The 25,176-nt window shown below is 43.0% G+C and overlaps 1 protein-coding gene across 1 annotated transcript in view; it reads right to left on the reverse strand.

The window, feature by feature from the left end:
* Positions 1-25,176, reverse strand: part of zfpm1 (zinc finger protein, FOG family member 1) — a 109,467-nt gene that overhangs the window by 57,932 nt on the left and 26,359 nt on the right. The window contains exon 2 of the mRNA XM_085464887.1: positions 5,902-6,048. Within this exon, the coding sequence (XP_085321013.1) occupies positions 5,902-6,048 (147 nt within the window). The remainder of the gene's footprint in view (positions 1-5,901; positions 6,049-25,176) is intronic.

Raw genomic sequence — 25,176 nt, forward strand, 5'->3', positions numbered from 1 at the left:
GCCGTCCGTCACTGAACACACTGGATCCACAGAGCTGCTGCACGCCAGCACTCCTCCGAAGACGATCGATAATGCACGTACAGAGACAAAAATAGGAAGTTCCCACATAAAGAGCAACTTATTTACACATGCTTCAAGCTGAAGCTAATCTCCTACAGACAGCATTACAGTTTTTTCTGATTGCTTAAGCACATTTTTTGTAACTATTGGCTAATTTTGCAAAACTCTTCACACAAATAAGAAAACCTGTCACCCAATCATCAAAACATTGTAGTTCTCTTGCAAAAGCAAACACAGCTAGATTAACTCTTCACACCTTCGTAAAAATGGTGTTTCCGTATCAAACAGTACACACAAGCCATCATCTACTAAGCACACAATGCGCCAACTGCACACTGATGGTATGAATACAAAACACATCTGGCTTTTGCTTTCTCTGTGCACAAGGTAGGCTATGTCAGTTTGAGCTCATACTTCTGTCATAGATCCATAAGCATAGAGGGATCCAAACTTCAAGTACTGGTGTTTATTCAAACACATCAAAACAAACACAAGTGTTTATTTCCAAGTATAGGATTATTTGCAATCGCCATAATGACTATATGGGTTACTTGGTCTGCAGTGAACATGCTTCCTCTGCCCCAGCATCTGGTCATCTAGCAATTCTGTAAAGTAACAATTTCAGTATTTTTACATCAATGGTATTGGTGTGTTTCTCATTGGCATATGGCAGTGCTACAAATCTTAGTGCGAAGTGACTATACTAACCGATTCTCATTTCAAGATGTCCTTATGGTGCTTGCTACAGTGTAGCGGCTCGAGTTAGGCTGGACCTGTTGGCCAGCTACCCTCAGGGTCATTCCACGGTTGATGACATGGTCCACTATTGTAGCTCTGATGTCATCAGCAATTCTATTTCTTACTCTTCCTACCCTTCCTCTCCCCCCTCCTCATCTTCCTCTCCCCCCTCCTCGTCTTCCTCTTGCTCCTCCTTGTCCTTGTCGTCCTCTTCATCCTACTTCTTCACCTCCACGTCCTCTTCCTCGGCCTCCTCTACTTCTCACTCTTTCTGCTCCCTCCATTGTACTCCGCACACACAGCTTACCTGTATTATAGTGCTTAGGCTGATTGCAAAGTGAACTAATTATCTAAAAAAGTTTTCACATGTGAAAGTGTGCCAGACAGTTGGCAAATTAGTGTTAATGATAGCCATACATGTGTATACTTTTGCTAGGAGTGTGTTGGAAATTTGGTAATTGAGTGTTGTGCAGTTTTTGTGCTTTTAGTTTTGCAAACTCAGTGAGTGGTTTTGCTATAAGTCTGAATAGTTTTAGAGATTGTGCTACAGGAATCACAGTTAGGGTTTAAGCATTCAGAAAAAACTGTAAGGTTGCAGCAGGGGATACCTAAAAAACGGTCCACACCAGGGGGCAGTGTCAAAGACATGCACCGCAGATGGTAACGTGGGCTACTCTTGAAAGTGTGTTGTTGTTCCTCGAGCTTAGATTTAATTTTCTCAATCCTTCTAAACAGTGTTAATATCTTTGATCAAAACTATTTGTCATCATTTTTGTCAGCGACTTTTTCCCCCCTCAACAAAAACAAGACAATAACTAAATAAAAAACAATGTGAATGAAAATATGATGAAAGATGAAAATATTCTGGAGAGACAAGTTGTGTAGAAAGGTGGGAGGAGTTTGGACGTGATCCAATCAGAAGTAATCTAGACTAAATTTGTCCCTCAGAACATTTTAAATCAATTCAAATGTTTATGATACATTAAAAATAAATAGATAAAAGTCCTGGAGTGGAAGCACAATGCATGAAGCAGTGTGTTAAAAGCTAAGTGCTATCAGCGGTCCTCTCATGTCTTTTCAACTAAACGTAAACACTGTAGTCATCCACATCCATCCATCCACAGGGAGGTGAAGCTGGGAAGCAGCACATCCTCATGATGTAAAGATTTGTGTGTCAAAACAGAAACACTGCTAAAAACTCAGTAATCCAGAAAAACTCCCAAAGCTGCTTCAAACGGAAGCGGAAATACAAGCGTAACGAAAAAAACAATAAACAAAACAGGTGAGACGATCAGGAAAGAAGGAGAAAAAAGACAACAGCAGGAAGTGCAGAACTTCCCTTCAAAATAAAACAAGAAAGGAAAGGAGGAAGTATGTGAAAACACAAAAAGTGACAATTACATGCTTGTTTCCTTTCTGTCTGTTTGACATGCATCAATCAACTTTATCTTTATGTTAAAATATTTTTAATCCTTTGAAAGTTAGTTTTTGTCAACGCCCCGAGCCGTTCCTTGAAATGAAACCAGCGGAGAGCGCCGCCTCAGTTACGTCCGTTTATGCATCACACACACTTTTCTCTATCACCGCTAATCAGATTCTGATGAAAAGAAGAGAAGAAAAAAACAGTTTACAAAAATCCTTCTGATTGGCTCAAATGAGGGCATGACAATTAGAGGTCAAAAGGAGGTAACATTACTTCCTTATCAGCCCAGAAGTGGATGTTATCGGGCTTCCTGTGATGTATAAAAATGATTGCCTTGTTATGAAAAAAGGAACTTTGCTCGTTTCTGTGGGTCGCTGCAACTGTAGAGCAATTCTGAGAAGAGAGAGGAGGGAAAGGGAAAAAAAATATCACCACAACAGAGAGAAATGTACCAAACAGATGCTCAAGTGTGTGTCTGTGTGCAGCACTTCTTTGTATCAGCATTAATATTACTGGCTCTGGCTGTCAGGTTGAAAAGACGGGGTGTTATGGAGAGAACAGAGTGCTCGGTCCTGTTACTGCTAGAATGTGTTTTTCTTGCTAAAGTTATCAGGGCGGTTATCGCCAGTGTGTGTGTGTCTGTGTGTGTGTGTCTCTCTCGCTCTCTCTTCCAGATGGTGGATAAGAGGCCCTGCCTTTATTAGCCAGCGCTGGCCAGATAACGACCTGGTATTGATCCCAGGTTGAAAGAGCAGGTTCGTCAAACATGGCTGATTTACAGAGAACTGATAATGGCAGCGCTGGGCAACTGAGGAACCCCAGAGAAGAGAGAGAGGAGTAAATCAACAGTGTGATGGAGAGGGAAGGTGTGTGTGTGTGTGCAAGCAGGGGTTAAAAAACACACAAAAAAACTGAGAAACAAGTACACAAAGCAAGGTTGCCATGGACAGACAAACTTCCTCACATGTGCAGTATGCCTGACTTCCCTCCTCTTCGTCTTATACAATCTATTACACACATAACCCACCCCTCAACTCAAACACACACACACACAGTCTTGGAGCTAATCTCTAATCTCGTCTCGATTAGCACCTGACAGAATTTCCATGGGTTTATCAAACCGAGCCAACCAGCAGACGCTTATCACTCGCAGCCCCCAAAATTTCACAAGAGCAGGAATTTTTGAGATTAAAAAAACACAGCTGGTGAAATCTCGAATAAGTCAAAAGAATATGACTGAAAAACTCTGCTATCACACGGCGGGGGTGGGGGGTAGGCTCGGGATAAGAGGTGCACGACAGGGGCGGACTCACTGAAGCCAACAGAATTCTTCTTCTTCTTCTTTTTTATCTGTTATCCATATTAGAGATAAAAGAGTGACACGTGTGTGGAAAGCTGCAACCTCCAAATGGTGCCGCAGAGTTTTTGCATTGTCTCTGGGTGACGTCTGCAGACAGATAACAGGTAGACGTCAGTCGATTAAAGAACGGCTTGATGAAGAGATTAATCTGCTAATAACCACTAATAACTGCCAGTAAACTGCATATCTGGATTATTTTACTTCAAGAGGTGCTCACTGTTGACGGATGTTGTAAGTGTGCCACTGATATTGCGGAAAATGTGATATAAATATTTTAAAAATGAGTGAGAACACAGATTTTTTTACAGCCTTTGCTAAGGCCGATGACGTGTTTTGTGTGCAGAGCTGATCTGCTGGCAGAAAGTTCTACAGCAGATTATCTTTGTACCATCTGTGGAAAAACCCTGTGTGTGTACGACAGACAAATCTCTTGAATAATACACTTCTACGTTTTGCAGTCATGTCCAGGGCAGGATTTTTTGTAACAGTACTACCTATTGGAGTCTTTGCCAGGCCGATGCTGACCCCAGGGCCTCATGTTTGACACCCCTGTGTTAATGCATGAAGGTCTTTGGCTAACTAAGGGAACATTTTTAAAGCTAGACACATATTTATGGTACAGACATGTGGTTAGAATCAAAATATAGAAAGTAGATCTTAAGTTTTTAATATCTCTTTAATACAATGTATCAAATGAAAATTGGGATTCAGCAGCTTTTTTTAATGTTATACTGAAAAAAGATATAATTACTCCATCATGTGAACAACCTGCAGAAACAACAGATGCGTGTGAGTCAGTGCTGAGAACGAATGTCTTCAAACGCCATCTTTATGCACGTAAAACAAGTCCACGTGAACCACAGCCTGCAGCTCTGCATGGCTCTCCAAATATAATTCATGTACATTTGTAGGTTACCTGTCACGAAACAGACTTTTGTAACACATTAGCTGTCCTAATGGCTTAACTGCATTTGCAGCGATGCTAGTTTGTCACTTGTCCCGAGCTCTTTGTTTCACTGGGCATGAACATCTGCTGGTTTTAAAGAGAGATCACTTAAAAATCAAACATTTCAGACTAATTGCTGCTGCTCGTTTTTCTTTTTCACATTTTAAATGAAGGAAACTGGAAATTAGACCTTGCAAAAAAGGGAAAACCAACTGAAAAGTGCATGGTTACTAGGGCTGGGCGATATGACCCAAAATTCATATCTCGATATTTTTTAGCTGGATGGCGATATAAGATATATATCTCGATTTTTTTTTTAAAAGCCATAAGTTAAGAACAAAAAGAGAGTTCCTAGTCACACTGTGTCCCAGATGTCACACGGGCACTTTTATTTACATACAGCGTAGATGTACATGAAGAAATTACTCAAAAATAAATTATCAGCATTTATTAAATAATCATGGTCCATAAATAAAAGAAAACAATGTTGTTTTTGTGCATAACAAAAAGCTCACAATTGTGCAGTCAAAATGTAAACTAATAGACGCTGAGCATAATAACAAAGAGACAGATTTCACAGCTGCACCACGTCTCTGAACAGGTCCTTATACACACACAGTACGTATCACTCCGCGAGGCTCCTCCTCGGTAGCCGTAATCCTCCGACAATCCATCAAGTGGTGCAGCTCCGTAGCTTAGCAAAGTCATATTAAAACATTTTTTGACAGATTGCTGAGCGCTGTGTACCACATAAAATCGGTTCGCGGTCAGTAAGCACAACCAGAATTCATACATAAGGCGCACTGTCGATTTTTGAGAAAATGAAAGGATTTTAGGCCGTGCAGCCCCTCCTGGCTGCATGTCGTTAGCGCGGTTAGCTCGCTAGCGCGGTTAGCTCGCTAACACGTTGACGCCGTCCAGCCCCACGCACGGTAACTCGCTAACGGAGATATTCCGCTTTCATCTTGTCATTGCCTGCAGGTGAAGCTAAGGGGGAGTTGTGTTCAGTGAAGGAGAGGTGAGGCCGAGTAACGTTGCGTAGAGACAAAAGTGGACGAAAGAGAGGTATACCTGCGGCTCCACAAGTATAATTATAACGTAACATAGACTATATCGATATAAACGATATTGTCACATCTTATATCTCGTATGAAAATATATCGATATTTTTAAAAAACTCGATATATCGCCCAGCCCTAATGGTTACCACACTAAATACAAGTGTATGCAGCCCGTCTTCATGACTGTATATTATACATACAGAGAACACAGTCGTTCTCTCAGGAAGTCTGAGACTGACCTTCTTTTTTATTACAAACCAATGTCGGTACTACTATCCTCTGTTAGAGCTCAATGTTTCGCTCTTCTTCTCACCTTCGTTGTACAATGGTGTGTACGGAGGCGGACTGGAGCTGTCGCCTTCTGCAGAATCGTCCGGGTCGGAGGCTCCGCCCTCCTCTCCTGATAGGCTCAGGTTGTCCGGTGTGTTTTCCTCGCCGCCATCGAGATCCCCAAGAGAACCTGTGGGGAAGAGGAGAGGGCTAATCAACAACTGAATGTGTCCATAGAGTGTAAGGGTAGCAGTCTAATGTGAGTCTAATCTACAACATCTGCTTAAATATGCTGGTTGGACTCAAATAAGATGAATAAAAGTAATAGAAACTAATTAACTGGCGCTGAGCTCTGCAGCCAATTAAAAGACTGAAACAGTGCCACATTAAAGTGGGAGGAGCTAAAGCAACGAGTATCAGACAGACGAGTTACTCAGTACAAAATATGGTCTAAAAGTAAAAAATATGGTACTGGACATGAGCAGAATAGACAAAAATTATTTCCAGGAACGCTTTTCTTACTCTGCAGAACAAAATGGGTCGATTTTTCAGTGGAACTCCTTCAGACTGGATCTGTGACCCCCTACCTCGCTGGCCAAAGCGTGACAGAAGCCCTGAAGTGTGTCTGTAAAATACACCACTCAGGAGAGTGTCTGCAGTCACACAATAACACCACCCCGAGGCTTTCATCGCCTTCCCGAGGGCCTCGAGAGTGGCAGGAGAAGTGGAAATTAAAATACGTACGGTTGTATGGATGTATGTAGACAGGAAGGAAGAAAATACCCTAAACACAGAGATATGCCCCCCCAGCCCCACTTACTGGACTCATTGAAAAACGGTTTCAAGAATTGGACACGCTGAACGGTCTAATCCAGAAGATTAATAGCCAAGAAGCCAAGGGGGACCTTAAAGCCAAATTACAGTATACCTAAAATTGCAGCTAAAAGAGTGATTAGTGCAGGGCTGATCTGTATCAATTACAGTTTCATAATCCCTGCTGACCACAGTAATTATACAGTACTTTTGATCTATTTTAGCCCGTTTGAAGATTACATCCAAAAATGAAGTGAGTTAATATGGATTTAATGTGACTTTTTTTTAAAATTGCTTCATTAATAATATTCTGACTATAAGATGAACGATTGAACGGCACGTTAAGAGCTCCAAACTCCGAAATATGCTCACATTCAACCGTGAGTGTCAGAAATGCTCGTCTGCATCCGATGACACGCTTCATTCTCAGTCCCCGAGAGGTAGCCACGACAGAATTATTAACTGGGGGTGAGCGTTTCTTTTAAGAGGATTACGAGCGGCAGAGTGAGGCAGAAATGGTTAAGATGCCGCCGAACGCCAGGGGAGAAAACAGCTCGCGTGCATAACGACGATGTCCTGGAAAGTCAAGGAGGGTGGGCACATTGGTTCTGAATAACTAAATCAGCCTGACATTAATACCAAGAGAAAAAAATCCAGGATTTTTTTCCCCCCGCTTTCATTTCTCCCTCAATCCAGACAGGTTGTAAATTAATTTTCATTAGGTTGTGTCGAACGAGCAAGAGGGATTGTTTCGGAGCTAAAGCCGTGACTGGGGGCGTATATATTTACAATACTGTAACAAAAGGAGTCTATAATCTATACAAAGCACACAACAATACCCGTGAATAAAGAAGCTTGTAGAAAAAGGGAGAGGCAATTTTTCTAATTCTGTTAATTTCACTCACCAAAGCAATTAAAAGCAGGCAGAGATAATGCTGGGAAACAATCGCCGGCTGACAAAGTGTTTCTGTCTTTGTAAATGAAACATCTTTAGGCTAATTTCAACTTCCACGCCTGCATGGTTCACTCTAATTTCAGATAAAATTAACACAGCTAGATTTGGACCTTCATAAAAAATGTTTTTTAAAAAAAGAGGAGAAAGACAAGGGGAAAAAAAGCGATCGATCCTGTACACAATATTTTTAGAATTAGGTCCGTGTCGCTGGAGCTTTGCTAGATCTAATTTTCAGTATCTATAAGGACATTTTCATACAATTAATTTTCCTTTAATCATAATTGTACAAAGGGACTCCTCTGTATAAAATTCCAATTATATTTCCTGTTTAAAATGTAAGTTTGAATTATGATTTCTTTCCTCATTACGGCTCTGGTTTAATGAATCAATCGCTGCATCACTGCTTTCAGACATCAAATGGTGCGGAAAAAGTTTCAGCTCCACTTTCTCCCCGCTTTTATCCAAGGAGAAATATTCGCCCTGTCCCCTTCTCTTCCTGTCTCGGATAGTTGGCAGAAAGGATAGCGGGGCGTCTTGTGATAAGTGCACCACATTCTACTTCATTTGCCAGTTTTAAAGTTAAAGCCTTTAATTGTTACGGCGTGATATCCAAGAAAATTGGACTGAACTCATTCACGAGATGAAGAAATAATAAAAAGACATAACCCAAATGTGTATCTCTGTAGGAGAGACATCAATTAAGCTGAGACTTATCCAGCAGCGCCACATCATTTTTCTGGGCTGTGAGCTAAAGAAGGACCAAAAAAAAAGAAAAAAAAAACCCTGAAGCTTGCATTTGTTCACATTTTTAAACTTGAGGCTCTCCGGCCAGTAAAACTCGAAACTTTCCCCGAAATGTTGAAAGTGCTTTTTGATGAATTCCTCAGTGTGTGTCTGACTGGAAGTTGTTCCTCGTACACCAGCCTCCCCTGACAAACCCCAACAGCTCTGGATTAAATGATCAGTGTTATGAGTTTTGGTTCAACACTTGGCAAAGACTGATGAATACCCTTGTTTCTAAAACTTGTAGCAGTTGTGTACGGAGCAGGCAGAAATGAATGAAACCACGAGTGCAACCGAGGTCAGAGGCGTTCATAAGAAACCACTGAAGAGCCAGCCAGCTCAACCTAATCTCCCTCTATGCCTCGCTACATTACACCTGCAAAACCTTTGTAAACCCTACACCGTGATCTATGGCGTAAACTGACATGCACGTCACTAGAAATGTGGGATGGTTGCAGCATAAAAGTACTGTGATTGGCCCGTTCAGTTCCACCAAGTTGTCTGGTGCGTTTTCACTGCACTTTTTGAAATGAATGAATCATAGCATCAACACAAGGAGTCCCAACTTTCAGCAAATTTCTGAACAGAGACTGCTGAAACTGAGTGACTGCAGCTGGCATGATATCAGATTGTTAATGATTGTCATGGTCAAACACATACCAGGTAACAATATTATCACAGAAATACTGGAAATAATAATAAAACTTTACTATTAATACATTATCAGTATTTGAATTCCAAAGGATATCATCAAACTTTGTATCGACAAATCTATCAATAATCAGCAGTCAAACTATGATTTGTGCAGGTAAGAGACAAAAAACTGGGACTTATTTACAGCGTATTGTATGAACAGAACCATAGAAGTTAGCTAATTATTTCTAGGAATATGTATCTTTTCCACAAAAAAGAAACTATCAGCAGACTATGACAAACCTCTCGATGCCTTGGTGTCTGAGTCTTAACAAAAAGTAAAAAAGAAAAGTCAGAGATTAGATTAGGGACTATCTGATCACATGATAACTGAGCAAGCTGATAAATAGTTTTGCTAGATGCTATGGTCACATTTCACTCAGCACTCACAGGTATTTATGCAATAAATGATTAACAGCACTCTATAAAGAGAAATCGTTCAGGTTGCTTTCAACCACAAACTTCTGCTTTTCTACTGTGAGAAATTTTTTGTTTGGACATATTTCAAAAGATGAACCAAGCTTCATATTGGGACGGCACTGCAAAGGTCCCGAATTACAGTAACAACCCCAATTTGACAGAGGAGCGATCCAATCGCCCATCGAGATGGGACCGGCACTGACGCGGCGCTACAGGACTACTTAAGCTCCCTCACGGAGACCGCAGCTGTCTGTCTCGGAGGCGCGAGGAGAGGCAGAACAAAGTGCTGCAGCTGATGAAGGCGCCAAAGATACTGCTTTATTAACTCTCCGTCCACATCAAACCTGCAGCGAGCAGCTCGCTGATTAAACACAGAGACAACACACATCAAACCTGCATGCTCAACAAGCTGATTAAACAGACGAAAGCCTCGCCGCTCTCACGCTAATAACCCGCCGCACAAAAAATACATTAGAGCTGAAAGCAAGAGAAGGAGAGGGAGAGAGGCGCGCTTGTATCACAAAATCACAGACTTGTGAAGAGAAACATTAAAAGAGGATATTTAGAGAAAGAAAAGGAGGAGAGAATGGGAAGGAGGATGTGTGAGCTCCCTCTTCAGAGAGAGAGGGAGAACCTGAGGTACCTGACACAGAGTCGCGCACTGGAGAGGAGCCACTTATTGATCAGGGCAAAGAGAATTACCCACCACAGAGGAAATACTTTTAATCAACTTTGCACTTTAAACACTCTCCTCGACGCTGCGTGGGCTCTTATCGCTCCTCCAAGGCCACCGTCCCCGCCATCAGTGCTCGCGCCGCGGGAGGAAGTGTCCGCGCAGGCCGCCGTTTCGATCCGTCGTGTTCAGCTTCAATAAAAATCAGCTCGTACTCCTCAGCTTTTAGCATCAGAGCTGAGCAGCACTGTCTGTTGATGTGCCCGCTTACAACAAACTCAAGCAAAGCAATAGAAACTGAAACTCTGGTGACTTATTGATCATCTCCACACTTAAAGGCATGTGGGAGGGGGGGTATAAAAGACCACAGCGGTGCATGGGCTGACAGTCCTGCAGGTCTGCAGAGCCCCCGTGTCCTAAATGCTCTGAAACGAGTTGGTATTTCTGTTTTCAGTGAGACCTGCATGATGAGTCAGAACAGTCAGTTTCAAAATGTGACTGATAGAAACCTTCTCACAAATCAAACAGTTAATCAATGCTCAGTATGTTTCATCATAGTGCTGCTTTATATCTTTATCATAACCATTTGACTCGGCAGGTTGAGCACGCTCACAGTTATGGTTTATGAATCTGAGTTGTGTATTGACCGTCTGAGACTTCAGCACACACTGACTTTCACTCCTTTGCTGAGATTTTAATTTCCAAATCTTCTTTCATTGCATTTAGCTTAAAACATGAACAGGATGGAAGAGAAACTCTGACGCGATGCCGTGTCCTCAACAGTCCATTATCAGTAACACTGCAACAGCAGTTTGCGGAAGTTTAAGTTCATTCTTTACATTTTCTGCAAATATCACCAAAGTATCAACTCATGTAAGGCTCAAGTTTATTGTAGAACCATAGATGAAATTATAAAGAAAAGAAAGGTAGGAAACGCCCATCGCGGCCATCAGTCAGGCACACGGTGTACTGGAAGGCTGATGATGACGCTGCAGTGGCGGTGAGGTGAACCCGGCACGATAGCGAACATCAAAGGCCTAAACACTCATGAAGAAACATGCTACAGTGTGAAAAAAGGGTTTTTTCTGAGAGCCTGTTTCCTCAGCCTCTCTGTGAAACTCAAATTCTCTCCATCTCTTCTCTCATCACTCATCTCAACCTGCAGTCTCTCCTTTATATTCTCACTTCCTCTTCTCTTTCTGTCATTATCTCTCATCCCCGCCACCCCCACCGCCGCCGCCGCCGCCGCCACCTCTCTTTCTTCTTCTCCGTCCCCTTTCGATATCACTTGCGCTCTCTCCATTCCTTGCACTCCATCACCTTCCCTCTGTCTCTCTCTCCCTCCCCTCCACCCCCTTTCCTTTTTTTTCTTCCTTCCCGGTGAAAAAGCGGAGTGACTGGGAGCGTCACTCTGTGCGGATAGCTGGGAGCCGTTGGCGGTTATCGGCTCCTGCAGACTCTCTCTGCCGGTCTGATCTGTCTCCTCTTCATTAAGCAAATACGCCGACGTGGAAATGAAAACATAATAGCTATTTGATTTCCAGCGAGATATTTTGCATATTGGTTCGGAGCTGATAGCGGAATTTCATCAAGTCGTTTTTTTTCCCTCTCTCCTTCTCTCTTCCCTCACTCTCCCGCCACCGCAACCACCCCCCTCCACCACCTCCTCCATCCTCATGCTTTAAAAACTGAATTACTGAGCTGGGCCGGCTTTCAGCAAAGATTTCTTTACATTGGTGGGAAGAGGAGGGGGACAGGAGGGAGAGAGAGAAATCTAGTTCCCGAGGAAGACTACTTAAACGATTAAATATCCCCCATTCCCATCTTTTTTTTTCTCTCCCTCTCCCTTTTTTGATAACAAGGAAGAAAATTTAAAGAATTCACAGTGCTTTAGGTTGACTATACTAATCAGAGATAGGAGGGAGAAAATTAACTCCTTAATGAGCAAAGCCGTCTCCCCGATAAAGGTCCTGGGGAGATGGCGGGGTGGGACACCGTCTGAACCATGGTGCAGAGACAGAGAAGACAGAAAGCAGTGGACAGACTGATGGAGTGTAATGGAAACGGACTGAGAGGCTCGACACCAAGCCGGGGCCAACAATTAGTTTTCCTCCTCCTCTGAGGAGGAGATACTTGCTTTGGCCACGATGTGGGCAGGTGGAGAGATAGCACACAACACCGCCCCCACAGTGGCACAGACAGCCACAGCGACTCGCGGCCTTGATGGATGGCCCGGCGGCGGGGTATTCTTCATGCCCCCCAGAGAGAAAAACTAGCCCTGGAGGAGGAGATCAGTAGCCCCTTCACAGCAGGCCTATCTGATAGTCCGGAGCCTCTCAGGAGGACTATTCAGTGGGCCGAGCTCGCTGAAATAAATCTCCCTGCTGCTGCGTTACATGTTGGAACACCGTGTTGCTTCAGACCTGATAGCAGCCCCGCCGTGTTACTGCTACTGTACACGCTCACACATACAGTGGAGTAGACACACACCTTTATCACAGGGCTCTGAGGCAAGGAGAGCAGCCTCGCTAAGGATCTGTTAACCGAACGGGTCAGATGCTGCTCTCATCAGCGTCCCTATACTCCCTGCCATGCCTGCACTGTCTGTGTCCATCAGCTCAAACCCGGAGACAACACAATTCTGGAAAGTTTCATTTTTCACACTCATCGGGAACTACAGAGAGCGGAACAGAGCCAGAGCTGATCTGGGAGAGCCGTCCCCTTTTCCTATTAATCCCATTGTTGAGAAACTGGCTTCAGTTCAGCAGGGGGCGCAGCAGAACTGAGTCAGTCCTCTATGAACAGAAGCTAAAAGAATGATTTACAGCTAAATTATTATTTACACCTGCTTGGAGACAAAAAAGCTAAGCTGATGTGGCCCATTAGGGTTCTGTTAATGCTTGCCGATTGGTTCTCAGAGGATTCAGGGCAGAACGCGGTCCCTTCATGGTATCCAAAAAGCAGCAGACGTTAAAAGTGTAGTTAGACCACAACAGAAACTTCCACGTGTGTCGAACAAGCAGCTGGTTGTGGTGGCTGAGGGTGGCTGCCACTAGATATTCTCTCCTGGTGATGGAGTCATGCCTGAAATCAAAAATGGTGGGATTTCTGTCTGAGGAGGTGCAAATAATTATTTTAGCCCAGCTAGTGAGGAAGCATCCTGTGAACACCTCTCCTGTGTCCCCGACTGAAGTGCAGAGCAAAGGGCAGCAGCAGTTTGTGCACTTTCACTAATTAAAAGTGTGAGAACTTTGTAACACTTGTTCGAGGCTAGACCGGACTTCTATTTATACAAGAGAGCCAAAATGTCCATTTCAGTGGTCAACAGGTCAAAAACTTCATGTTTAAACCAGAGAAATGAAATAAAATCAGCGACTTGTCCCAAAAATTACCCTCCAACAAGCTTTTCTCTATGTTGCACTCCTGCTATAACTACTTTTATGCAACACTAACATGCTTGCATCAGGGATTTCTCCCTGCACATTTCTGCTCTTTAATTATATCTTCTTTTGGACCGTCTGCAGCAGGTCACAGTAACAATTATGGCCAATTAATTCACACTTTGCTTTCTTTGCTGTGTGTGAATTGTGAGTACAACTGCACCCCTATAGGAGAGAATAAATGTTTGATCCTGGGTCAGTTTAAGAAAAACAAAACAGCGTCAGTTAATCCCAGCAGGTCGCTGCACCGTCGAGGAACGAAGCAGCACACAGCGTTTCAACAGCAGCGAGTTAAAACTGAACTACATGACTGAGATTGTGCGATAACATTTTGGAGATGTTGCATTTCAGCAGATTTCATCACCTTTGACAGAAAGATCCTATCAGGCTGGTGTGACTAATACAAAGTCACCTCTCGCCTTCTCTGAACAGCGCGCCTGCCTCGTTGTTGCTTTTGCTCAGCTTGCTGCCATTTTGGCTGCATTTTGCACACACTTTAACGTGGGGAGGTATGTTCCCCAAAACGCCGTATTTTGGAGTGAAGACTGCACGCCGCGCAGCAGGCAGATCTGTCTCAGTGAGCTAAAAGTTTTATAAGCTTGTTTTTTGCAGCCGTACGCCAGAGACGCTTCGTACACCACACGTGCTGTTGAGACACCGCATGATGTGTTGGATCAAGTCCTCCCTTTGGCATTCTGTTTCACAACCGTTTCTTCTCTGGCAGCACTTCAGACGCACTCACCCTGACAGACTGTTTCATTTTCCTCAAGGACGCCTCACTCCCACATGCATCGCACAGGAACCTCAGTCTGCAGCTTAAATGCAGCCAAAGCAAGCGGTGCATTCCTTTTAAAAGTTAATGAAAAGTGAGCGTGTGTACCAACTGGTTGAACCATGCTCCACATGTTAGCTGAGGAAACAACAGCACCAGGCAACAGCTATCAGCCTAATGAGCTAATGAAACATTTCACTCTGAGGACATAATAGGGTTCACTTTTTCATCTGCTAGTCCCCGTGAGACTTGGATCTTTAGTCCACGACCATAAAAAGTAAAAAAAAAAAAATTACAAAAATGCTTTCAGATGACTGCCACAAACCTGCCAACTCGACGCATCGCTGAAATCATGTAAACGCTTAAACAGGCTTCTGTTTGCAGAATAATTGCAGCTCTGCTTCATGTTGAGTCAGACTAAGATTCACTTCACTGTGAGCGGTGACCCCCAAACCACAAAGAGTAACAAAAACCACAAGTGTCTTAAAACCAGACAGCGACTAGCTTTTATGGATTAGCTGATATTTTTAGGCAGCAAATAATCAAAACAAAATGCCAGGAAGGATTACTTTCATTACTTTCCAAAGATTTTACTTATAGAAATATATTTTTTCTAGTCTGCTATCAGGGAACGGGGCTGAAGAGTTACTATGTAACAAATCCCATCCATGCACAGGGATGTGAGTGAAAAAGAGAGATGTTTGTTTTACTTAAACAGGGCCTAAAGCAGAAAAATGGTGTCATTACATATTTTGTCCAGCAGAGCGGCTCCAAACCGCTGTTTCTGACTCCCTCTGTGCTGTCTGCAGCACGTGTAGCATCAGGGATTTGTTTCCTTCAGCCAAAATGGCTGAACAGACACACACTCAACACACGAGTGGAGAGTTAACAAACAGTGCCCTCATCATTTTCCCTTTTAATTCACAACTGATAGTAAGAATATCAGCAGGTGTGGGTGTCTGAAGATTTACTCTCAAAAATCTGCATTGGTATACATGAGTTACATGTATATACATATATTCTTTGTCTTTTCATGCTCTGATGATAAAATGTAGAGAGGAAAAAGGGAGTAAAAACAGGTGGCATTTCAAAAAGGAGGAGTCTGAAGAAAAGGAGTTAGAAAGCAGTTACCATGAAGCCGGAGCTGAGACCCTGGACTATTGAAGCCAGGCATGCAGACGAGAAAGCCAGCCGATAAGCCTGGCTGATAAAAGATAGAAAATAGCAGCAGATTTGAACTTTCCCACCGTCCTACGATCCACAGGGGGAGGAGGGGTTGATTCAACTACTTATTGAATCCCCTCCTATCTACAACCAACACCCCCTCCCTCCTCCTTTACCTCCCCAAACCCAACAGCCAGGCAAGGCCAGCGAGTGGAGCGGGAACACAAGGCTGATACATTCAAAGGCACTCGTGCACTTTCCTCACCCGAAAAAAAGAGTTACAGAGCGGCCAGAAGGTTTCTCAGAGTGGACAAGCGAAGGTCAGGAAGTGCTAACTGGTTTCTCTAGACGCGTACACACAAACACACACGTGCCTACACAAGGTCATACAGTATGTGAAGTCTATCATCGCTCTATCCTCAAATCATATCAGAGACAGTGTTTCTTTCCATATCTCTGCTCCTCTCCGCTGATATAAAGACACTTGGCCTTGAGTAAACGCGTGAGAATTTTCACCCACACATCTACACACACACAGTTTTTTCAGTGAAAGGTCATCCATGTACTCATCGTGGTAGTGAGACGCATACGTGGATGCACTGTGGAGAATTACAGACGGGACTCATTCATATACTCCTGTAATCCACAGACAAGCAGGACTCAAACAGCACGGTACAGGCGCGATACGCCTCTGTCTCGTATCCAAAAACACTCCGAAGACGGAGCAGGGCAGGCTGAAAAGCGGCCTTTCTTTTCTGATTAAATAAGGGACACAATTTAATCTCTCTGGTCAGTGACAGTGACATTGTCAGTGACTTATCTAGGGCTGGGGTTAATGTCCAGCTCTTTTTTAAACATTGTCTTTGACCCTTTGTGAACATCCAAATGGAAATGCATTTAAGAGAAAACAGCAAAATGTTAGGCACTTTTAGTTTCTGAAAGTTGTGTATCTATGTGTAAGTATGTAAAACAAGGCGAAAAGGTCGAGTTTTCAGTACACATGTAACAGAAACCACAGAGCTCATGCAATAAGGGCGGCTGATCCAAAGATTAGATGCTACATCCTAGCTCTGCTGCCTGTGGACAGAACAGTGAAAAGATCACGTGCTTTTATCGCCGGTCCGACATACAAGAACTGGTCATCTTGGGCTTTGCAGGAAATAATATCTGAAAATGAATTCTACATTTCCATGAGGATGTGAGCCTTTTCCTGTCTTTAAATTACATCCAGAAACCTGAAAAGCTTCACTTTTGCCAATTTTTTAAAGAAATTGCCCACTCAGTTCCTGGTGTCTGCCTATTCGTGCAAAGTGCGGTTAGAGCTGGCTAACGGCAGGAGCTGAAAACTGCAGGAGACATCAGAAGCAGGTTCATGCACAGCCTCAACAGCAAAGTGTGCGCATGTGAGAAAAGCAGTGATCGTGCATTTGTTTTGATTTAACTTTTAGAGTGATTAGTGGTCAGTTTCACTGCTAATGTGTGTGCGTGTTTGTGTGACTGCTTGTGTGTCCACATGACATCTCGATCTCAACTGGAGATGGGAGGCAGATTCGAGATTATAATGGTATGCAGGAGGAAAGAGACCGATGTGGCCCTCCCTCGCTCGCCCTTCCAGTCTGAGTGACCCCAAACGCCGCGTCGTCTTCTGACATGAACCAGCTCTGCACACCATGTTGTTAACATTGTAAGAGACAGCGGTTTATTATTAAAACGCTTAAAGACGCCTCGATTTTCTTCACTCTTCTATTCGCCTTTTCGTCATCGGAGTCTTCGTCGAGCTTTGACTCTAACCCCGAATATCACTGCACGCTTCACTGGAGGAACAGTTGCACAGAAGGACTGAACACAAGAGACACACACAGATGTTTCTGTTAATATGAGACTAAACACACTCTGGGAGGGAGGGAAAACAGCGACACAACAGAGACAAAAACATGACAGAGTGCAATGAAAACTGCTCAGGGGAGGCTTTGTGTCTGTGTGGAAATGATGTCATTTATAAATGATGCATTTAGGTGAAACTACTCTCAAGACATCTGCAGGCATGACCTTCAACTATTACAGCAACTTCCAGCACACAGTTGAAGCGTCTTCTTCTAATCTACATGGGCTTTCAATGCTTTTCCTGAACGAGTCAAACTGGTTTCAAATATTTCGGGACCTTAAAAGTTGTCAGATTTATGTGTGACCCATAACTCGGCATTATTTTGGTGTTTTCTGAAGATAGAGGGCAGAAGAAGCAAAGTGAGTCAAAAGTATTTAATTAAAATAGAGACAAAGCAGCAACCTTTCCTGCTGAAGAATTAAGCTGATGTAGAAATGAAAAAACTGTAGGTTAGCTCCACAAACTCCACAGCTAGTTAAAAAACAGCCTGTACCCCTTCATAACAACTCTGTGGTGGGCGATTTTTTTCATTTTTATTGTTACATTTGAAATCAGGGGTGGGCAACTCCAGGCCTCGAGGGAGGGCCGGTGTCCTGCAGGTTTTAGATGTGTCCTTGATCCATCACAGCTGATTTAAATGGCTAAACGACCTCCTTAACATGTCTTGAAGTTCTCCAGAGGCCTGGTAATGAACTAATCATTTGATTCAGGTGTGTTGACCCAGGGTGAGATCTAAAACCTGCAGGACACCGGCCCTCCCTCGAGGCCTGGAGTTCCCCACCCCTGCTTTAAAAGTCTTAAAGTGTCTGCTTTGATTGGCAGAGCTAGGCTAGGCTTCACCTCTGCTAACTGGACTCACTGAACAACTGACGTAACGGTAACTACAATCATCAGGCTTTTATCATTTAAACATATTTTAGAAAAAATGAGGTTTTGAGGTCTGTTTGCACATGTGCAGAGGTAAACAGTACTTGGACAGGCAGTGAAATTTAATATTTTCCCTCCTTTTTTGTGCAAAGACAACAACTGTGCTTTGATTTATATGATTTAGACTATTCTTACCGGTAAAATGAAACCCAAGAAGACATTTTACACATAGACTGAACTTTTATAGCACTTACCATGGTAGGGTTGCATGTGTAATGCGTGGACATTAGCCATTTTTTAATCCCGAGTATAAACTCTGTGTGACATCAGATTGTAGCAAATAGAGGGTAAAAGTCTGGTTTTATCCCAAGTGTTGGCAGTCTGGGGTTAGAGTTGTCACCGATGAAGACTTGATGAACCCGAGTCATCGGTAACCCATCTACAAACACGGTTCTGTTAACCCCTGAAGTTTGAGACGGCTCATGGTCTCTGAAAATGTTCCTAGAACAAACCCGAGCTCAATCATAGACGATTACTGGTGACGTGGTGGGTGTTCAGAGATTTAATCTTTAGCTGTGATCAGTAAAATTGAAAGTTTACTTCGTAAAAGTAACGCTTATCAGATGCTTCTTTTTGCCAAATAAGGGAAGAGTTACCTCAGTGATCTGATCATTTCTCTTGCCTTGGTTCTTATCTGCAGTTTGCCCTGAGACATGACTCTCTTATTATCCTATAAGCAAAGGAAACACTTCTAAATGCTCTTTTTCTCACACATTTCTTCTATAATTACCATCGGGGTGTTGATTTTTTTTTCCCCCCAAGTTAATTAAAGGATGTAAATCATCTTAATGGTCTGATCCGTCTAACAACTATACTCTTTTCTCCTCCCAACACAGCTGATTGCTCCCAGATTGGATTTCAGGAGCTTCTGTGCTGTCACCGGTTTAAAAATGTTTCCTAACCTGCACTTTTTCTCAACACTGACGATTTCTCGTGTGAGATATATGCTGCTTTTCTCTAGCAACCTGTTTGTTTTTGCTGAATTAAAAGCACGTCATGAAACCGTGAGTGGCCTACTTGGATTAGTCTGTCACAGAGGCGAAGATCAGCTATGATTTTTAGGTTTCTAAACATACAGAAAGCTTCTGTCCAAACGTTGCTCTTTTTTAACCTGAATTGACAGTAAATCTGCACGTGCCTGTTGTAACCGAGGGTCAAGTGTGACGAGGATGTGCACAGTAAATAGTCACCAAACAAGGCATTAAAAGAATTCAATATGCCACCGTTCCACATGAGAGAATCCCACGGTGTCGTACATCTGTGTGATCTCCGGCTGCCTACTGTAAATCTGCCTCTCCGCTGCCAACAAGAGGAAGCTTCTAGCAGGAAACCCTCTCTGAGAAGTCAAGAGAAATACCACGAGAGAGAGCGAGAGGAGGGGTGGGAGGCGAGATAAAAGGCCAGAGAAATGATAAAGATAAAGACTCAGACAAGCAAAGTAAAAGAAAAACAAGAGGAAGGAGAGATGGAAAGATGAGGGGGCAGTCTTTTTGTTGAAGAGAGCAGAAATAGAGAAGGAGAAAGGGGGGTACGCCACTCACAACTTGGCTTTGCATCTGTTATCTCCGCCTCCTGTCACAAGGCTTAAAATAAAAATAAAAATAAAGTGAGATGGTGGCAGCAGTGTTGTTGCGATAGCCCTGTGGAGCATGAAGAGGGGATGTAAAGGAGATAACTGGTTAAATATAACCCGCTGCATGGCTGGCAGCAGCAAAGAAAGGGGGTATTTTCAAGAGGCAGGGCATCAGTGGAGCCCTCACTACCCAGATAACATCCATGTTAAGTGTGTGTGTGTTCTTGCAAAAGACATATCCATAATTACTCTATGGATCGAACGCATGTGCCCACACGCACACACAGACAGAGGACCAGAGCCAAGAAAAGATGCGCTCGCTCACATCTATGTATCTCTCTGCCTCACCAAAGGAAGTATCAGCAACCCCCTCCCCACACCCCCCACCCATCTCACACACACACACACACACACACACACACACACACACACACACACACACACACCCCTCCAACGCAAAAAGTCACAACGGGATTTCTGATGGGAAAAATGTGCTTTCCTCAGATGATGGTCAGATAGACGGGGAGTACAGCCAAATGTCAGAGATGATAAATGGAAGGGTGCTGAGACAAGATCACACACACACACACACAAACACACACACACAAACACACAGCAATACTCTCTTCTTCACTTGTACAGCCACATGCAGATACACACACAAACAACTGTTTCTTCCACAGCTGAGGGATGCATCACCGTACAAGATGAAATTAGGCAAACTTTCCTCTGACAAACTGAGCCGCGTTTGTTTGGCAGGTGTTTAATTGTTCGGCAGACCTTCATCTACAACATCTACAGAGTGCGCTGAGCTGCATCATCTGCTGCAGCTGATGACTGTTCTCACGAATTCACCGGTTAACCCACGACAAATGAGGCAAAATTAGATATTCACAAATTTTCCAGCGCACTGCAGCGGCGTCATTCGATGAGAAAAAATCTTCCAGAGCTATTTTTTCTCTCCTCTGCTGTTTGAATGATTACCTTAACTCTAATTTTTAAAACTCAACATTTCTGTCACAGAAACGCGGCCATAGAGTCAAAGAAAACACAAAAATATGTTCTTTCTGAACTGCTACACACATTAAAAGTGCAGACAAGACCAACTCGCTGCACTCTGGAAATAAAGTTGAAGGTGCTTAATATTCATATTTTTGGTTTCAAAATGCCTCACACGTTCTTAAATGACACCTAAACTTCTTTATAATGGAGATGTGATGCTGTAATACAGGAAGAATGTGGTTTGGCATTATCTTGCTGAAATAAGTAATTACATATCATCAGATCTGCTGGTTAGTCATGCCAAACACCCGTGCACTCACAGACACTCACTTTTAAAACTAATAATAGGCCAGAAGGTAAATAAACTGGTATTTATGTATCGCGTTCCTGCTCTGGCACAATCACCCATTCATGCTGTGTTTATGTAGGGTTGGATAACTTGGCAAGCAAGTAATCAAACTACTGATCTTCCTATTAGTACAAGTCTCGCTCTACCTTGGCTACAGGTGATGATTTATGCACGACTTACAAAGAGAACTTGAAATTTTGAGGGCTCGGACCGCAGGACGGTTTCCCAATTTGCCTCCGACTTTGACACGACTGACGCCAGTTCTCAGATGCACTCCACAGACTCATGTCACGTTTTCAATGCATCATTAATTTGGAATTCAGCCAGAAGCACAGCTCAGTATTTTATCACGGTGTATGGAGGGCCAGTCGTGCAGTAAGAATTCTTCAGTGCTGAACTAAAAGGACCATTTCTGTTTGTTTATTGCTCAGTGTGAAGTCTGCACTGCTTGGATCTGTAACTGCAGCAATCTTGCATACAAACACACAAAAATAAATGTGGCGAATGTGTTCGGCATCGAGCTCTTAATCATTCCCAATGGCAGCAGGTTTCAGAGGTGATATGATAAAAGGCAACAGCGTGCTTCCATGTAGAGCAGGGCGATATGGCCAAAAATATTTATCACGATATATATTTGAAAATTTGCGATAACGATATAACTGACGATATAATTGATGCGAGACAAAATACAACTCCACAACATTACTAGCGCAAAAAGACAACCTTCCATTTATTTTCACTTAAACAAGAAGCTGGTTTTTATGTACATTAAAGCTTTATAAAAATGTAACAGTGCAAATACAAATTCCTTGCTGAAAGTTTAACCAAAAGGCATTTCCAGTAGAAATGGGCTGACATATCCTGAGCATAACCATGTATAATATCCACTGAAGTTAAAAAGAGGTGCTTTGCAACATTAAACTGCAGTGTGCAGTACGTATTTTTCGGACCATAAGGTGCACGGGATTATAAGGCACATCAAGCGAAACAAAGCAGTCAGATAAATCAAACTTGATTAAACTCATTCTTCTTGCTTCCTCCACTTCTGTACCATTGATTCCTTAATGTTGAATTCTCTGGCAGCTGCTCTATTCCCATGTTGTTGCAGTATATTAATGACTAACCTCGTATAGTGGATGGATTATCTCAGTTGTTCTCCTGACTGAAGTTTGGTCCGTTTACAGCATCCTGCCATGCGATTGCATTTGTCTCTAACCATGAGGAACCTTAACGTTAACTTTTATAAGTGGAAAAGTGTTAGTGTTCGTCCTCCAGCTTCACTGTTTATGTTATGCTAACATAGCTGTGTCGCTAGCGATCACGTAGCACATCATTATATACCAGCTAGCCCAACTTCAGTAACCCTACAAACGTCACTGCTGTTTAGTTTCCTGTCTTCATTTATGTTGGAAGTGATAGCAGAGCTGTACGTTTGATTTTTTTCAGAAATCTCTCAGTCAGAACATGCAATATCATGCTTAGGTAACTAGCGAAACTAGCGAGCTAACTTCCGCTAGCTTCCTGCTAACTTCTAACTCCGTTAAATGTAATAAATTTTGTTTTCATGGATGCCTGGAAGTTAAACTTCATAGTTACACCTGGTAAAGCAGCAATGCTGATCGTTTTATTAAAGATGAAAGAATTTAGACAGTTTTTAACGCTCAGTGATGCTGCAGTGTTCGTTTGAACTGAAGATTTACGGAGTTTAGGACCCAGATTACTCCCAGATTTAAGAGCATCTTAGTCCGACAAATATGACAATAACAACGGCCGCTTGCATGTTCTGCAAAAAAATGTGCTTTGTTGTGTATCTGACGGACAAACACCCAATCAGTTCCACATCACTGAAGTTGCACCATTTTTACAAACCAATTCTGGTTCATCTGTTTCACTCAACAATTGGCCATGTGCGTATGAAAACAAAGGCACTGCGCATGCGCGTTTTACTCATATTCTATCGCGATATTTCATTTTCCTATTGTTGCCTAACATTATACCGGTATTACCGTGAACGGTATAATATGGCCCAGCCCTACTTCCATGTAACATTTCCAGAAATTAGAAGATCGTTTCCATGGTTTCCTTGATAAAAAAATATGTCGCTCACTCTTAGAACAGATGCTTAGTAGGACTTTTTACAGACGCTTAAACATCACACTTTACATACAAACAGGTTTCCATAGGCTACCTCTTTTATTTTATATTAGAAGCTAACAATGTGAACCGAAAGCAAACTTCAAACTGTGCTGAACACTTTGCTTCAGTGTGTTTGTGCTTTTGTGGGATAGCCCTCATATAACCATCTCAGGCCTGTTTGTGAGCACATCAGCCCGCCCACACACAAACTCTACTTTTTGTTTAGGAGCTAATACTGACTGCTTCAGACAGAGGATGAATAGAGGGGCTGCATCGAAGCCCACTATAAGCCAAAGAAGTGTTGTTTTGAAGTCTGAGTCATTCAAAGAATCTGTAGTAGAGTCCACAAATTAAAAAAACAGCCTGTGAATGATCACAAGACGTTCCCCTTTGCAGTGCCTTTGTGTGTAGAGATGTGTAGAGAGCTAGGGTTTCGTGATTAATCAGCCTGCAATTCATTATTTCCATACATAGACCATACAATTTTCCAAACAGTCAAAGTCTTCAGATTGCTTTCAATGCACAAAACACAGAAAAGGTATAAATCCTCACATTTATCCACTACTCACCAGTCCTGTTATTGACACTCTTTAAAGCCACAAAAAGGGGAGAAAGCTATAACCCAGCCATGACACGTTTTTCTTACTGGTTTTTAAATAAACCTTTAATATGACTCAGTGGGAGTGTAATGTTAAGTTGATTAAGGAAAAAAGCAGGGAGAAGTTTTCTCTCTGCTGTCGTGCAAAACAAAGTGGTGAAAGACACCAGAGCTGGCTGCAGGGCTCAGAGTCTTGCTTAAAGGCACTTCTGCTCACTGTAGGCTGCGAGCCAGTGGTAGCAGCAGAGGGAGGACGCTCTCTCCTCCATTAAAGCATATTATTAGGTTATTAGGTGGTGACATCCATGATAGCATGTCTTGTCTTCCTTGGCCTTGCCTTGCCTCGTCTGGTCTGGTGTCTTATAGGGATTTAGTCTCCTGATGCCTAGCCTAGTAGAGGTCTGTGTGTGTGCATGTGTATGTGTGAGCGTGTGTGTGTGTGTGTGTGTGTGTGTGTGTGTGTGTGTGTGTGTGTGTGTACGCGGATGACTTCAGAGATAATTTTAATATCAGGCCGGTGTGGATTGCTGATAGTGTTTTAAGGCAGGGCCCGGTGGACCGAGCGCTGGTCGTACCTATCTGTAATTAGTAACCATTCCCTATCACTGATAAGATAAACCACGCCTGACCTTTTCCATTCAGTCACCATAGCAACCTGAAACCCCCACCCCAGCACCGCCACCCTCCCCTCCATATTATTTTAGTGATTAAACAGCAAATAGTGCTGAAGATGTGAGGAGCTGATAAGGGCATGATTAATAATAGTCCTCCACATGGTCCTCTGAGGTGTGTGTGTGTGTGTGTGTGTGTGTGTGTGTGTGTGTGTGTGTGTGTGTGTGTGTGTGTGTGTGCTGAGGAGGGGCCCATCAGTGTCAAACAGTCACTGTGAAACGCCTCGGTTTGGCTTTTTGTGGTGAATAATGGAAATTTAAGACGAGCTGAAAGTGAAATAAAAGCAGCAGGATGAGGACGATAGATGTCTCTCTCTCTCTCTGAGACGCTCTCTGAGGATAGGGAATATTAGCGTTACCCACACCCACTCAGCTTTTACCCACCGTGGCCCTTACATTCTGAGGGGCCGCCACGCTGGTGGAAGCGCTATCTGTCGATGAATAATGAATGCGGGACTCCAGGA

The sequence above is a fragment of the Copadichromis virginalis genome, linkage group LG7 (assembly GCF_057382275.1).
Source record: "Copadichromis virginalis isolate Kocher_CV1m ecotype Utaka linkage group LG7, C_Virginalis_male_GT1.1, whole genome shotgun sequence".
Lineage (NCBI taxonomy): Eukaryota > Metazoa > Chordata > Actinopteri > Cichliformes > Cichlidae > Copadichromis > Copadichromis virginalis.